This window comes from Condylostylus longicornis, unplaced genomic scaffold, assembly GCF_029603195.1.
Source record: "Condylostylus longicornis isolate FDR11 unplaced genomic scaffold, ASM2960319v2 ptg000135l, whole genome shotgun sequence".
Classification (NCBI taxonomy): domain Eukaryota; kingdom Metazoa; phylum Arthropoda; class Insecta; order Diptera; family Dolichopodidae; genus Condylostylus; species Condylostylus longicornis.
Window position 1 is genome coordinate 7453895 of NW_026578103.1, and position 18081 is coordinate 7471975.

At 30.9% G+C, this 18081-nt stretch overlaps 1 protein-coding gene across 1 annotated transcript in view; it reads right to left on the reverse strand.

Moving 5' to 3' along the window:
- Window positions 1-2047: 2047 nt before the first annotated feature.
- The window catches only part of LOC129615157 (uncharacterized), a 180247-nt gene continuing 164213 nt past the window's right edge, over window positions 2048-18081 (reverse strand). The window contains 13 exon segments of the mRNA XM_055530250.1: window positions 2048-6643; window positions 6813-6934; window positions 6965-7256; window positions 7327-7834; window positions 8606-12333; window positions 12387-12782; window positions 13212-14897; window positions 15023-15352; window positions 15417-15725; window positions 15781-16083; window positions 16149-16475; window positions 16546-16860; window positions 17097-18047. Coding sequence (XP_055386225.1) covers window positions 6402-6643; window positions 6813-6934; window positions 6965-7256; window positions 7327-7834; window positions 8606-12333; window positions 12387-12782; window positions 13212-14897; window positions 15023-15352; window positions 15417-15725; window positions 15781-16083; window positions 16149-16475; window positions 16546-16860; window positions 17097-18047 — 9509 coding nt within the window. The 3' untranslated portion in view covers window positions 2048-6401.

Sequence of the window (18081 nt, forward strand, 5' to 3'; positions counted from 1 at the left end):
ATTTATTCTAAAACATAACAATTAAAATTTAAAAAGATTAATTTAATTGTATGGATAATCCGATAATTTCTAAAATACTATGTAATAATTAACTCAATAATTTGGTTTGCACTCTAATATATAAAATAAATAAATAAAATAAATATAAACGCTTATGTATATTTTCTTATATCAAGGGTTTTTATAAATCCTCACAATTTCAATTTCTGAATCAAATTAGAATTATAATTTCACTTTATGTCGCAAATGGCAAAAAATATTTTATTTTCAAAAGTATTAATGAAAACAATACAGCACTTAAAATCAATATTTTTATACCCGTACGAACGTATGTTCGAAGGGTCCATACCGTTTGTGACACTAAGAAATAACGCTCTTAGATATAAACTCAAGTGTATGTTTTTGAGCAGCGTCAAATTTTAAGTTGATTTAGCTTCGCCTGTCCGTCCGTCCCAACTATAACTCAAAAACTAATTGAGCTAAGTTCACCAAATTTTTACAAATGATTTACTGTAGTAAGTGCCAGAACCCTATTTAAATTGGACATGATCGGAGTATCGGTTCGGGTAGCTAACGTACAACTTCAAAATTTATTTGGCTATACTATAAAATTTCTTAGCTCTTTCTGGTAGCTGCCATACAACTTCAATAGTAGTTTGGCACACACAATATTTTGAAAAATTAATAGTACTGAAATTTTGCATAAATTATTATGGTAATACGGCAACTTAAAGTCATAGTCTGTCCCATAATCAGTTATGGCATCTTTATTCGCACATAGGATAACAAATTCGTACGGGTATCACAGAGTTGACAAGGTCAATTCTATTTATTCTCTTTTTATTATAATTCTTGACTCTTCTTTGATTTTTTACATTTTATGAGTAGGACTTTTAAATTTAGATTCTTTAAATAGATATGGTTTTTGTGCTATATTTTCTGTACCACAAAAGTTATTTTTGAATTTATAGTGACTGCAGTTAAAACTTAAATAGCTGGGCAAAATTCTGTAAAAAAAAATTCAAAGTTTCAAAAAATTTCGTATGAAATTACCGAGTTAGACATATTGATTTTATTTTACAAGTAAATAAAGATTTAAAAAAGTAAAGAAAATCTTGACAAAAATTTTTTTTTTAAATCTCGAATGATTTTCTACGGAAATAAGTTTCTACTCAAGATCTATGTATGTATATATGAAATTTTAGCTTTCCTATCTTAAAGGATGTAGAAGTTTTGTAAACACGTCCACGGACGGACAGAATAAAACTAATGAGCACATTTTCCAAAATTTTTGGGAAAAGTGTTAAAAAAAAAACTAAACTTTTTAAAAAAAATTTCAGTTACTTTTGTACTCGTTTAGGTACATTACAATTTTATATTTCTACTTCAGAATAGGTTTTATGGGTTAAGACAGTGAGTATAAAAGGTCTATTTTTAAAAAAAACTGTTTATATTACATATGGAAAAAAAATTCTTCAAATGCTCAAAAACCAAAAATAGGTCATCCCGGCCGAAAGCAAGCTATCTATATTATTTTCATATTTAAAACGTAATTTTGATTAAATATTTAAGGGATGTGCTCTCAAGATCATGACTTAACAATTTAGATTTGTAAACACTTGTGAATGAAAAAAAAATTAGTAGAGCTAAATATTTTGAAGATTCAAATATTTCCCAATTTTTATAATATTTAAAAAAAAAAATTATATGTACATTCGAAAAGAAAGCAGCTTGGATGTTAACCATTTGTTCAGCGCACACTTCAAACAGGCAAACGGTTTAAAAGTAGTGTCTTTCCTTTTTTGAAACTTTTTTTTAGTTAACAAACATTTTAAAAATTACAAATAATGTTAAAAATTCGATTTGTTTTTATATTTATTTGATTTTATTTTAATTATATTGTATAAAAATTTACATAAATTATTTTATTTTTTTAATAACAATTTTTTATTTCGTTTTTTTTTTTGTTTTAAATTTAAATCTTATAATATTTTTAAAACTTTAGTAAAAAAAATTTTGATTTTATTTTTTTTTTCTTAATTAAAGGTTGGGATTAAAAAAATAACAATTATTTTTGCGTTTAATATTTTTTTCTTTGTTATTTTTTCACTTTAATTTTTAAAATATTATGATTGAGTAGAAATTTATAACTGAGTATTTTAGGGTTTAATTATGAGTAAGGAACATGGAAATTAAGATTAAAAAGATTAAAAACAAAAAGTAAATAAAATAAAATAAAATTAAGTAAAATTGAATTTGTAAATTGCAAATATGTGAAACAAGTATTTTGAAAAAATATCAAAATTTCGATAACATCTAAAAAAATTTATATTGCATAAAGTGATTGGAAATGAGTTTATTTGGCAAACTTATATAAGAAATATAAAGGCAATAACTTTTTATATTAATTCAGCGGCATTCGATTTGTTTTAAGAAAATGTGTAATACTATAAACTAAAGTAAGGTCTCGTTTTAATATTAACAAAAATAAAGCAATAAGAAATATTGTAATACTTTTGCAAAAATTCGTATTATACTATTAATCTATTTTAGTACTTCATAAATTTTATAAAAAGCACCCAGCTATTGAAATATTTGTTTTATTTCCACTAAGATATTACCTTAATATTAAAAGCCAACATTTTTGTGAATAAGTTTTTATTCCCAATCAAATCCTTATTCGTTTTGTTTGTTTGAAAAAGAAAAAATATTGAATGCACAAATGAAAATAAAAATTTTTTTTTGTAAACCTGTAATTACCCGGACATCATTACATAATATGTAGTGGATTTAGATACAAAATCAAGTAATTTGGTAATTTAAACAAAATTTACAAAGCATTTTTCAATATTTCAATTGATATAGAGAGAATATCCTGTATTTAAAAATAGTTTTCACAAAGTAAATGCAATGAATATTTAAATAAAAAATATAAATTCAATTAGAAGAAATATAATAGCGAGATTATAGCGAGACATTTCATATTGAATTTATTGTAGAATAAAAAATATAAAATTATTTTGACAGTCAATTCTTATTACTTATATATGATTTTCTTTTATTAAATGGCATTGATATTTTATCGTAAAAAGTTCCATGTTATTATGTTATAACATAAACCAATCAACACAAATGAATCTTGCTCATAATAGAATGCTTATTATAAACTTTAAAAACAAATATCACTTTCATTTAGTGATTTAATATTGAGAATAAGTCCTAATTTCACATATTTATGATTAGTCAAAAAAAACAAAATGAAATGGTTATATGCAGAAATAAAAAAATAAAAACAAAATTTTTTAAATATTAGGAATGATTTATATTTCTTTTGTTTTTATTATTAATTTTTTTTTTAACTATAATCTATATAAACTATTCACATGACTTAAAATAGTGACTATACATTTTTTGCGTTTTTTTAATTATATTAAAAAAATATATATATAAAATAATTAAATATTTTTATTTTGAATATTTTTTATAGTATATAAAATAATTATTTAATTGTAATAAAGAATTTTTTTAAAATTGATTTTTATTTATTTTTGATTTATTTGATTTTTAATATAAAATTAAGTTATACAAAAAAATTTTTGTTAGAACAAAAATCAAGAAAAATAATAGACAAATAAAAAATTCGCTGCGTTAATTGCCTAAAATTTTTGTCGACTTTTAAATTCTTAACTTTTTTTAACATTTAATTATTTTATTTTTAATAATCTGTTTTTTTTTTTCTTTTATTTTGTGATACCTTAAGTATTGATGTACATATATAATATTTGTATTCGAAAATTTATTTCATTTTAGTGATTTTTTTTTAATCAAATTAAAAAAATATGGATTTAAATCTAAATTAATATTTTATTATAAGAAAAAATTTTATATTTTATAATTAATGTGAATTGACTATTTAAGTTTTATTTAAATTAAGAAAATTTATTTTATTTTTAAATATTATATAAAAATATTTTGAATTAATTTCAATATATATAAAAAATAATATTTAATAATTTTAAGTATTCAAATCCTCCAATAGTCGTCGAGTTTTATTTATACTACACAAAAGTTATTATATTTTTTTTTTTATACGAATATAAAATTCTTTTGTTTTATCTTTAATCTACGTCATTTTTATATATTATATATTAAATAAAATATATGTAATTTCTTAATGCTTTCCTTAAATAATATTACAATACAACATAATAATATAAATTATTGAAATCTTTATTTCAACATCGAGTGAATTTTAGAAACTACGCTATAATCGTAGCTCACAGTGCCTTAGTTTTTATTCTTTTTATCGAAAATTTCTCTAATATACTTTTTAAACCAATAACAACCTAATACATAACATCGTTTATAAAGGAGAATATTTATAATATTATATTATGAATATGTGTACAAAATTTTATATATTGAATTCTATTTGTAATGACTAATGAGTAATATTTATAAATTAGGACCTGGGATTTAAATATATAAATTATATTAGTAAATGATGGTAGATCGCAACTGAAATAATAAACAATTTGAATTGTAATAATATAGGTTTTCCTAAGGACGTAATATTATTAGTTAATTATTGGTTTTGTAATATGAAATTATAATATAATAAAATTATTTACGAAAATTTTAGAAATTTAATAGCTTTATTGACATATCGTTTTATTTAGGAATTATTAAACATGTTGTTGCTATAAAAGTTTTAGATCATAATATTTTTTCCAAAATTAGGCAGTGGAATATTACAACTTTAATTATGTATGTAATTTAAAAGTATAAAAAATTTTTATTTATTCGTAAAGGTTTTAGTTTCAAGTAGATTCTATCAATGGCAGATAAAAAAGTAAGCGAAACGATAATATTTTATACATATATATAAAAAAAAGTAAAATAATTGATATAAATACATAATAGACTATATGATAACAATATTTTGTAAGTAAACCTATATAAAAGTATATTACTAAACTTAGATGATTTTTGAGGTTTGTCTTGGTTTTCTTTTAGTTAAATTTTTTATTAAATATTAAGGGAAAAACCAAAATATTATAATCATATACGTAAGTACTTTCAAAAACTTTTCTCTATCATCCCATAAAAACTAATTTTACATGAAGTTATACCAAAATAATATATATATATATATATGGGACATTAATTTAAATCATTTATTTCGTATTAAACTCACTATTTTAAGAAAGATATGTAACAGATTTACGAGTATTTTAATATTTATAAGAATTATTATTTAAAGTTTTGCTATAGTTATAGACTATACAAATCTTTAAGTAAAATATAATTGAATTTAAAATATTGTAAATACCACAGTTATTTATTATTTTTAGGCAAAAATTCTACTAAAATTCTTTTATTTTTTCTTCTCTATTAAAATTAATAAAGAAAAAATGAATTTTTTGATTCAGAAAAAAATAATTATAACGCGGAAAAAAATATTTATAAAAGTTTTATTATCTATTTTTTTTATATAAGAATTGCTATTTATTATTGATAATGATAAATATAAGTGAATTCGCCTTTTTACATAATAATATGATCATTTTCTAATTATTTATTATCTTAGTACATGCTAAACTTTGATTCTTTAAATAATTTTATTTATTGATAAGCATAACATCTTACAAAAATACAGTGCCTATAATAAGTTTGGAAATAAAAAAAAAATCTAAAATATTATAAAAATTTCGACTAATGGAGGAGATGTCGTTTCTTTACACCTTTTCTTTTTTTTTTTCTTGAAAATTAATTGGTAAAAGGGAACAATAATATTTAAAAAAACGTGGTTTAATTAATTTTTTTAATTATTATTAGAAGCTACTTTATAAAGATGGCTTTGGCAGTTTTCATTTTCATCCATTTCTAATAATACAAATGTTTGCGTTAACTTTTTAATTTCATACAGTAATTATAATTTTACTACATTATCTATTAAAGTACGAACGTATCGTGTTTAAATATTATTGTTCCAGATAAAAAAAAAAAGAAAAAACATTATATAGTATTTCTAATAATTTTTTGAGCTATAACTATAGTTTACAAATTAATAAATCCTTATTTTAGCAATATATCCTTAAAAATAAGGATTTTTCTTTTTGTTTTATATTTCATAATATTGTGGTGCGCCCGCATTACTTATAATTTTATTTCAGTTGATATGAATTTTGTGTGCATCAAAAATATGTGAATTTATTGTCTTGAATCACTTTCGTTTTCAATTTAAATAAATGTAGTTTTTATTTTCTGCATAGACAGCACCGTAAATTTCATCGTTTTTTAAAAAATTTGTAAAATTGAAATTTTATTTAAATTAATAGTAGTTATTTAAATATGTATATTTAATGTATTATGTTTTTTTTTTGTTTTTTTTTTTAGGTTTATGATAGATAATCTGGTGTTGGTTCTGGTATAGCATCAGGGTTTGTAAATAATGGATTTGGAAATTCTGGTGGGTGTGGTAATGGACCAACTGCTTTTGGTCGACGACGATAGGCCATTAACCAACAAGAAACAGCTACAGCTACGGCAACTAACGCTAAGAGTGCTGTTAAAACTAAAGCAATTATCAGACCAACCATTGACACGCATATATCTTCCACACGCTGTGCAGCTGGTTTAACTATAAATTTGGTATTAAAAAAAATGCATTATTTTTTTGAATTTTCAAAATTTTGTAAAACTTAAAATAAAAAAATATTTTTGAAAAAGAAATAAGAATATTTTAGTTTAGTTTTAATATTATACTTGTAAATGCTTTTTATAAAATGTAATAAAAATACCGCGCTTACTGTTAGAGTCACTGTACTCTCTTTTCTCAAAAGTGAGAATGGCGTTAGATTGGATTGTTATTTCCTCTCTTAATTGGCCTTCAATACCTACGCCACTTGCTGAAGTTGCTTGACTATTGTTACTTTGACTACTTAAGTTTATATCTTCAGACTCTATTTGACGACGTCTTCTTCGACCAAAAGCATTATAACCTCTACAATTGACTGGTTGACATTTACCAAAACAGACGCGTATATTGCACTGGAATCGTATATTGTCACTTGAAGGGAATTTAAAAGCATTAAAACTAGCTAAAAGACTATTTGTTTCAGGATTATATTCCCATTCACCGAATATAGTTGGATCAGTAGCGCAACCATTTTCATCAGTCACAATGTATTCATTTTCAACATTGTCTTCCATGGTTTTTGCGATACAACTGCGAGCGAATCCACCATATATTGCTGAAAAAATTTCATATATATAATTTATTTTATTATATATATCTTATTTATTACAAACATTAAAACTTACTTGCTGGTTCAACATCTACTTGTAATACTAGATTATCTCCAATTTCGGCTGAGCTGATTTCTTCTCCATTATGTGTTACGATTCTCATCTGACATATTGGGGGCGGTCCGGTATTTGCAATTGTTCCAGCTGTTGTTAACATTGATACGTTAAATCCTAACGTAACGTTCTTTTCACCAGTTTGATAAACACATTTTATGTTATATGCTTGTGCTTTATATGTAACTAATTTAGGATGTTTTTGAATTACTAAAATAAAGCTAGCGACCCCGTTTACATGAATTAAGCCGCAGCTACCAAAGTTTACTTTAAAAACTTCTGTTCTGGGAACGGAGTCTCCAGATAAATTTACGACACGACGACATTCTTCTTCTTTACTGTGACCTTTAACGTACAGGACGCCATTGAACCCTGGCTCTGTTATATGGATTTCCACTTGCACACCATCTGCCAAACAACTAACAACCATATCTGGTCTCGGGAAGTCTGTTCGGAATGTAATATTTGTGTTAATTGGAGCTAAAATTCACAAAAAGAAACACGACCACAAAGCACAAATATTAGATTTTCAGATGACTTGTTAGTAAATTTTATTGGAGTAATATGATTTTCTAGCTGGTCATAATATGCAAAATAAGCCTAGAGTTAAATAATGTTTTCCGCTACATTTGGTATTAATTTGGACTTGCAGGAAAAATATTTTATACGCAAATCGACTTATACTTCGTGAAGTCGTAAAACATGATAAAAAAAAAACTTTTTATTTAGCCTTTTTGACTTAAACTGTTAATTTTCTAGCTTAATTATTTTACTTTAATGAAAAAATGAAGATCAGTCAACGATAACAGAAAGATTTAGTTTGAATTTCAAGCTAAGGGTCTTCATTTTAGTTTGTAAAGCTTGTATGATTTTGTTCTTGTTTATTCAACATTTTTACTACAAATTCCTTATTTTAAAATGTTTCTAATTTTTAAAAATCTAATTCAAGAATTAGATTTTTAAAAATTTCCAATGTTAATATTCCATATTTAGATATGCATACATATATTACTTCAATTTATAAGTATTATTAAAATTATGTGTTATCATATATTAATTTTTTTCAAAAACAAACTTAATATGTAAAAGACTTTGGTGAAGTTTTAGTTAAATTGATTGATTATTAACGGTTTTATTGCTATAGTAAACAGCAAACATATTAAACTGATTTAATAATTTTTACTTTCCATGTTCATATTAACGCTGTTAAATCTAGTAACTTAATATAAAAAACATTAATATTGTAAATATCGTTTGATTTGGTAATAAATAAGAAGGTATACTTACTACAAATGGGTCGGTGATTAGTTGTATTGCATAATGCGTTATTACCGCAGTTTCTTTCAATACAAGGATCTATGCATAATCGATTTTTACAACTTCTGTTGTCTGGACAATCTGAATTACTTTCACATTCGTTATCGGTTCTGCGAATACATTCAAGCTTTTCATTTAGGTAATATCCATGTTCCAGAGGACAAATGCAGCGACCACGTTCATCAATTATAAAACCTTTCTCTAAAGCACATGCACAATGTCCATTCTCGTCAATGCGATAACCTTTTTCTTTATCACATGGAACACAATAATCATATTCATCTAAGGCTGCGCCGGGGGGACATACACAACGACCATCAACATCACGTACAAAACCTTTTTCAATATGGCATATTGACATCTTATCACATTGAACAGCTGCATTACCCTGATATCCTGGCAGACATTCACAAATCATTGTGCGTATTGGAGCTGTATCAAGAACTCTACATTCAGTGTTTACTCCACATGGTTGAGTTTCAGAACATGGATTTAAGCACTCACCCCTGAAGCACGCTTCTTTAGAGGGGCAATCTCCATCATATTTACATATTGCTTCAGGTTCCTCTGGCATGCAACCATTTTTAAGAGTACCAATGAAACCTGGAGGGCAAGTACATTGGGCTTTATGGTTATAAACTTTACAAATCTCGTCTTGTGCACAAACAGCAGTTACTTCGCATGGGTTTTGACATTTATTATTAATACAAGCTTTTTCACTTGGGCACTCGGAGTTAGAGCGACAACCAACTGGCAAACATGATTGTCTTGGATTTCCTTCGAATCCTGGTACACATTCACATACTGCTCTATGATTAGTTCCAATACATTCTGCAAATTTACCACATATTCCACGATCTGTAGAACATGCAGGCACACATTGTCGATTTATGCATGAATGAGTAATGAGACATTCATCATTGGAAATGCAACCCACTTTAACGCATTCAAATTCAGCGTTTCCTTCAAAGCCTTGGCGACATGAGCACACTGGCTTATGATCCTTAATGCGACATTCAGCGTTGATTCCACAATTACATGGGTTTCGACAAATGCCATTGACGCAGGTTCGGTCTTCCGGACAATCAGAGTCTGCTAAGCATCCAACTGCTTTGACTGGTGTAGTTGGTTTGCAAGTTCCACTTCCGCTACTAATGTAACCATCGGGGCAAACGCAGATCATTGTTCGAAGTGGGGAAGTTGGAGTTACTTCACATCTTGCTGGCCTATTACATGGTTCTAATATAAGACACGGGTTTTTGCATTTATTTTCAATACAGGCTAAACGTGATGGACAATCCGAATCATATACACATTCCGGAAGCACCTCCTTTTTACAGTCAATATATGGATTTCCAATGTAGCCTAGAAGACATCTGCAAATTGCAATATGATTTTGTGGTCTACATTCAGAATGTGGTGCGCATGGATTGTTATATATGCATGGATTCACACATTGAGCATTTACGCATGTTTTTTCGGAAGGGCAATCAGTGTTAGTTCGACATCCAATGATTATGCAACCTTCATAAGGATTACCACGATAACCATTTAAACAACGACATTCTGCTTTATTATTTTGCACATAACATTCCGCATTCTTTCCACATGATTCAGTAATTAAACAAGGATTGACGCAATTTCCGTTTATACAAGCCTTTCCAGATTCACATTCATTGTCTATTCGACAACCGACAGTTTTACAATAACTATACGGATTTCCTTCGTGTCCATCTTCGCAACTACAAGTTGCACGGTGATTCTGAACTAAACATATTGCATTAGTTCCACAATTACACGGATTTCTACATTGACGATTAATACAAGCTTCATTGTTTGGACATTCATCATTACTACTGCAGCCAAGAGTGAGCGCTGTTTTAATTGGCGAACATTCTCCGTTGTTATCCGGTATAAAATGTTCAGGGCATTCACAAACCATTGTTCGAACTGGGACACTGTCTAGAACAAAGCAATGTGCACTCTGAGTACAAGGTTGCAACTCTTTGCAAGGATTAACACATTTTTCATTGATGCAAGCTTGCTTACTAGGACATTCTCCGTCTGTTGTACATTCGGCTACTTGTTGAGGTGGTGGTGGTTGTTCTTCACAATAAGCAAAAGGATTACCTAAAGGTAAATGTTCTGGACACTTGCAAATCGCTGCATGGTTTAGAACAAAACAATTTGCATTTCTTGCACATGGATTTCTTTCTTGACATAAATTGATGCAGTGACTATTTATACAGCCTTGGTTGAGTGGACAGTCATAATCAGAGTGACATTCAACACGATCGCAGCGTTTAAATGGATCACCTTCTAGTCCAGCAGGACATCTACACGTAGCTCTATGATTTCTTCCATAACATTCTGCATTGATTGCACACGGATCATTGATAGCACATGGGTTAATACATTCCTGGTTGATACATTGCTTATCCAAACTGCAGTCGTCATCAGCTTGACAACCGACTGGAACACAACCATTTTGAGGATTACCAGAATAGCCTGGTCTACAATAACATACCGGGTGATGATTACGAACGAAACATTCGGCATTTGATCCACAATTGCAGGGATCTATGCAGTGTCCGTTAATGCAAGAATTTGTCAAGGAACAATCTGAATTGGACTCGCACTCTAACAAAGTGGGTTCCAAAGGTCTGCAGCTTATTTCAGGCACTCCGTTATAACCTGCTGGACACCGACATATTGGTTGATGCAACTCAACGTGGCAATAAGCGGCAACACCGCATGTTTTTGGTAATACACATGGATTCAAACATATTTCATTTACACATTTACGATCATTTGGGCAGTCGTCATTTCTAGTACATTCAGGAGCAGCCACAGTAGGTTTTGTTTTAGAAGGTAAGCATTCAATACGTGGGTTTCCAGTATATCCTCGCGGACAGGAACAGTGGGCATAATGATTCTTTGAAGAGCATAGCGCATTTATACCGCAAGATTCCAAACGACACGCTTCAATGCACTGGCCTCTTTGACAAATTTCCGGATCTGTGCAGTCGCTATTAGAGCGGCAACCTTCGTCAAATTTAATAGGAATGCAGTTTCTTGAGTTATCAGTTATTGTGTCCTGTGGACATGTGCATATCAGGGTTCTTAAAGGTGTTGTTTCCAATACAGTACATGTTTGTTGGGGTGAACAAACATTAGATAAAGCACAAGGATCGGAACATTTTCTGTTAATGCAAGCCAAATGCGAAGAACAATCGATATCAGTATTGCACTCTGGTTCTGGTAAAGCTGGCTGGCGACTTTGCGTACATTCAACATACGGATTGCCAGTTGTTCCAGGTTTACACTCACACAGAGGTTGATGATTTCTACCATAACAACTTGCCAAATTAGCACATGCTCCCGCAAAACAAACTGCTTTGCATATACGATTAAGGCGATCACATGCTTCGTGATCTGCACAATCATCATTATATTGACATTTTCCAGTAATGCAAGCACTAAATGGGTTTCCTTGAGTTCCGATAGGACATTCGCATGTAGCTTGATGATTTTCTGGTTTACATTTTGCCCCAGTACCACACCGTACAGATCCGTAAGTACAAGGATTAACACATTTTTCATTAATACAAGCCTTATCATAAGGACAATCCGAATTAATTGCACATTCAGCTAAAATTATAATTTTTAAAATACGAAAATATTATCTCATATAATATACTTACGTTTGAAGCATTGATTTTTTGGATCGCCTCCCCATCCTGCCGGACAGTAACATAACGCACGATTTTGATGCACACGACATTCTGCATTTCCAGCACAAGGATTTGCTTCAGCGCATGGATTTTCACATCTGTGATTAAAACAAGCCATAGTCGGGGAACAATCGGCATCAGTTGTACACTCAGGTGTAATAAGAGACGGGGTATAACAATTTACGAATGGATCACCCTGTAAATTTTGTGGGCATTTGCATACCGCTCTATGATTTTTAGCGGAACATTCAGCGGTTTTAGCACATGGAGAATTCGTTATACATGGATTTCTACAAACTCCACTTCGACATACTTCTGAATCAGGACAATCTTCATGCTTGGAACAGCCTGGTTCCTTAGTAATTTCTGAAATTTGAGTGCATATAACAAGGATTAGAAAGCTTTTACTTATACTAAAAATAGTTTTAAAGAGTGCTTTGAAATTGTTAAGTTAATCACGTGCACTTTCGTGTCATTTATGTACAAAAATTGTATATTATTTACAATGCAGTTTGGAATATAAATATTGATGTCTATATATATATATATTCAATATTGTATATATATCACTTAACAAGATTTAATTACAAGTATACTATATTATATTGTACATAGGAAATTGATTCATTGCTGCTAAAAAAATAAATTTTTTAATTTTTTTAAATTTTAATCAATTTATTTCAAACAAGTTAGCATTTTCAAACTATGTGCAGATTTTCATATAAGAAATTATTGTAGTTATAATTTCTTTCACATAGTTTTGAAAACGTGATTCTAAACTTATTTTTTTCTCACCTTTCCTGCAGCCCAGATCGGCGTTACCCACATAATTAGGTTCACACTGACATACCATTGTCCTTAAGGGTAAGGTATCAACAACGACACATTTTGCATTTGCTCCACATGGGTGGGTTTCATCACATGGATTTTTGCATTTACCTTCAAAACATGCAAGTCTTCTAGGACAGTCAGCGTCGATTAAGCACTCAGTTACTTCTTTAGGTAGTAAATTACATTTTATTTGAGGATCTCCCGTGTAACCAGGTAAACATCTACATTGTGCTATATGATTGCTAACACGACACTCGGCACCTTCTCCACATTTACAAGGATCTTGGCAACGTTCATTTAAGCATGCCAAATTAAAGGGACAATCTGAATCGTTGACGCATTCTGGTCTGTCGCAGTGTATTAACGGATTACCTCTATATCCCTCTAAACAATGGCATCTTGCCTTGTGATTGAAATCAGTTTTACATATTGCATTTCTTCCACATTGAATGTAAGAACACGAATCCCAACATTTTTGGTTAATGCATGATTCTGTTGCTGGACAATCGTCATCATTTCGGCAGCCTATCACATAACAGTAAGAATTTGCGTTTCCTGTGAAACCTTCGTTGCACACACAAAGTGGTCTATGATTTTGTACATAACATTTTGCATTTTCCCCACAAATTCTTGGCGATTCAATACACGGATTTCGGCACTGTTGATTAATGCAAGATTTATCATTAGGGCAGTCTGAATCTTGTGTACATTCTACACGTGGTGGTATTGGTTCCATTTGTGGATAACATTTATCATAAGCTGAACCCAAATAGCCACTTGGGCAGGAGCATACACTTTTATGATTAACTGCATTGCAAATTGCATTAATTCCACAAGCATGTATACATGGATCTTGGCATTTTTGATTTGAACATGATTTATCACGGGGACAATCATCATTTGATATGCATTCCGGATAAAAACAAGTCGCCAGATTATTGACAATGCGACAAACACCATTCGTTTTACATGGCGATGGATTACATAGATCCTTAGGTTCCGGCGGATGACATTCTACAAATGGATTGCCAATACTTGGCGAAGGACAGGAGCATATTGGATTATGGTTAATAGTTTGACATTGAGCTCCATAGCCACAAGCTCCAGGACATGGATCTATGCATTTGAAGTTTACACATGTTTTGTCTTTAGTGCAATCTGAGCTTAATGTGCATTCTGGTGTGCAACCTTGTCCAGTGGGATCACCGTAATACCCCGGAATACATTCACATATTACATTCTGATTAAGCACGCGACATATTGAATTTAATCCACAAGGGGAAGGATGACAGGGATTAATAGGCTTTTCTAGGATAGTGTCATTTCTGCGAATTGCCTCGCAACTACGGAAAGCATTTCCCGTTAGTTCTGGTGGGCACGTGCATATCGGAATGTGATTAGTAACCGTGCATAAAGCGTTATATCCACAAGTTCCTGGGCATGGATCTTTACATTTGTATCGTATACAAGCTTTATTTGATGGGCATTCGGAATTTCCGATACATTCCGGTCGACATCCTTCGTAGGGATTGCCAATATAGTCTCTAACGCACTCACAAATGTAGTTTTGCCCTCTGATGCGACACATTGCATTACTACCACATGGAGATGGCTCGCAGGGATTTTCTTCTACAGGTTTTGGTGGTTGAGCTATAAAATATTAATATTTTTCTTGTAGAGCTTTGATCATAAAATTAATAAAGTTATTTATATTTATCCTGTTATAGAGCCATAAAAATTGAACAGTTTAATATAATTAATACAATACAACATACAAACCTTACCTTTTTTATAACATTTAAAAAAGGGATCACCAATTAAACCAATATTACAAATACAATTTGGTATATGCACTGTAACGATACATTGAGCATTTTCTCCACAAGATCCTGGGCAAGGATCTTCACATTTTTGATTTATGCATGCTAAGTTATTGGAACAATCGTCGTTTTTCGTGCACTCTGGGCGGCAATTTGGTGGAACACCTATATAATTACTTAAACAAGAACACTCGGCTTTGTTATTAATGTTTTTACAATAAGCATTAGGTCCACATGGCGATGGTCGACATGGGTCAGTTTCAATTACAGAAGGTAATGGTCGTTCTGAATATTAGTGCAAAATTTAAATTAATAATTTCAGTTTTATTTGGTAAAGAGTTAAGCATACCAATGACTCTGCAGTAACTATTTGGATTTCCAGTATACCCATGCGAACATTCGCAGACAGCTTTATGTTGTACTACTTGGCAAATAGCATTCAACCCACACCTTCCAGGACATGGATCTACACACTTGTTATTAACACATTCATTAATTTGTTGACAATCTGAATTTGTATAACATTCTGGTCGACAGTTTGGTGGGGAACCAAAATAACCAAGAACACAAGAACAAACAGGTTGATTGTTTATATTTTGACATCTACTATTTAATCCACAAGGTGAAGGATTACATGGGTTTTCAGAAACAATAGGTCCTTCAAAAATAAATAACGTCTATATTTAGTGAATGATAACTATCTTAAAACTTACTTTCAACTATTTGGCATGAAATGAAGGGATTTCCGGACATATTTTTCGGACATTTACAAAATGCAATATGATTAATGGTTTCACAAATAGAATTTGTTCCACATTTTTCAACACAAGGATCCTTACACTTTTCATTCAAACAAGCTCTATTAGACGGACAATCCGAGTTAAGAACGCATTCAGGTCTGCAGCCAATATTTGGATTTCCAATGTAATTGGAAATGCATGAACAAACACCAGCATTACAAATTGTATTCATTCCACAAGGTGAAGGATGACAAGGATCCTGTTCTATCGGAATTTCTAATATCGTACGTTTAAAATAAATTTTCAATTTTTATATGATAATGACTTTAATACTATAATACCTTGTATAGGTTCTATTGCAAAGCATTTATGGAAAGGGTTCCCTGTTTTATCTGATGGGCAAGAACAGGAAGGAGTGTGATCAGTAACAAGGCATTTAGCATTGACACCGCAAGAGCCTGGACAGGGATCTTTACATTTCTCATTGATGCATGCCAAGTTAGATTGGCATTCCGAATTTACAAGACATTCTGGTTTGCAGTATGGTGGAGAACCAACGTAACTAGGAAGGCAGCTGCATGCTGATTTACCATTAATTTCTCTACACTGGGAGAAGGGACCACATGGTGATGGAATGCACAAGTCCTTTTCTTTTATTGGTACAATTGCTGAAATTTACACATTGTTATTGAACATACATACTTTCGCAATATTTCTGAAAATTGGTTTGCAATTTACATTTGATTGGATAGCAATTCATTAAAGGATCTCCAGTAAAACCAGTTTCACAGGCACATATGGGGCTATGATTTCTAACACTGCAAACAGCATTTGAGCCACAAATTCCAACGCATGGGTTAACACATTTTTTGTTAAGGCATGCGTTATTAGAAGGGCACTCAGAATTTAGAACACATTCAGGTCTGCACATTGGTGGGGTTCCAATATAATCTTCAACACATGAGCATATAGGTTGTCCATTACGATTATCACATTTGCTATTCGGCCCACAGGGATTCGGTTGGCAGGGTTCTTGAGTTTTATCTTTAACCGCTATTTAAAACAAACATAAATATTGTTTATATTCATTTATTTAAATGAAATGTTGAATAAAAAGAATTCAAGATTATCAAACCAGACACATCACATATGTAATTGTCTCATACCAAAAAAACTGCCAATCAATAAAAAAAATTCCCACAATCACATATGCAATATATCTAACAAAATAATGTTGGTAATATGTATGTGTAGTAAATGTCGTCAAAATAGATATATAAAATTCTTACGCTGTTGTATTGCGGAACAGTAAAAGAATGGATCGCCGGAAAAACCTGGAAGACAATTGCAATTAGGCAAATGACTTCTAACATAGCACTCAGCATTTTGACCGCACACTCCCGGGCATGGATCTCTACAATGTCTTTGAATACATGCTTTATTAGATGGGCAGTCAGAATTAATTACGCATTCGGGTCTACATCCTTGATAAGGATCTCCAAAGAAATCTGGTAGACAGACGCAGGCTGCTGCATTATTTTTAGCCCTACATTCTGCATTAACGCCGCAAGGTGATGGGTTACAGGGCTCTACCACTTCGGCAGTTTTGATTGCTTCTACACACAATGTAAATGGATCTCCATTATAGCCAAAATTGCAGACACACTGTGGTACGTGACTAATCACGCGACATTCAGCATTTTTCCCACATAATCCTGGACATGGATTTTTGCATTTTTGATTAATACAGGCCAAGTTGCTGGCACACTCTGCATTGGAAATGCATTCTGGCTTGCAATTTGGGGGAGCTCCTTCAAATCCTGGCAAACATAAACAGATATACGAATTTCCACTGATTTTACATTGTGAATTAGGACCACATGGTGTTGGTATACACGGATTTTTGATATCGATCTCCGATTCTACGGGTTCTTTAATAACCAAACATTGTTGGAAAGGGTTACCCGTGTGTCCAGGCGGACAAACGCAAATTGGGATGTGGTTGTGAATATTACATTTTGCGCGGTGTCCACAAGTGCCAGGGCAGGGATCACGACATTTTTGATTTTGGCATGACTTATCAAATTCACATTCAGAGTCACTTGTGCACTCTGGTCTGCAAGAAGGGGGGCTGCCTAAATATCCCTCAATGCATGAGCAAATTGCTTGTTGGTTCACAATCCTGCATCGTGAATTCGGTCCGCAGGGTGAGGGTGCACATAGATTTGAATTCACTTCGGCTGAAAATAGATGCATTAAGTAGATTTATGCGTA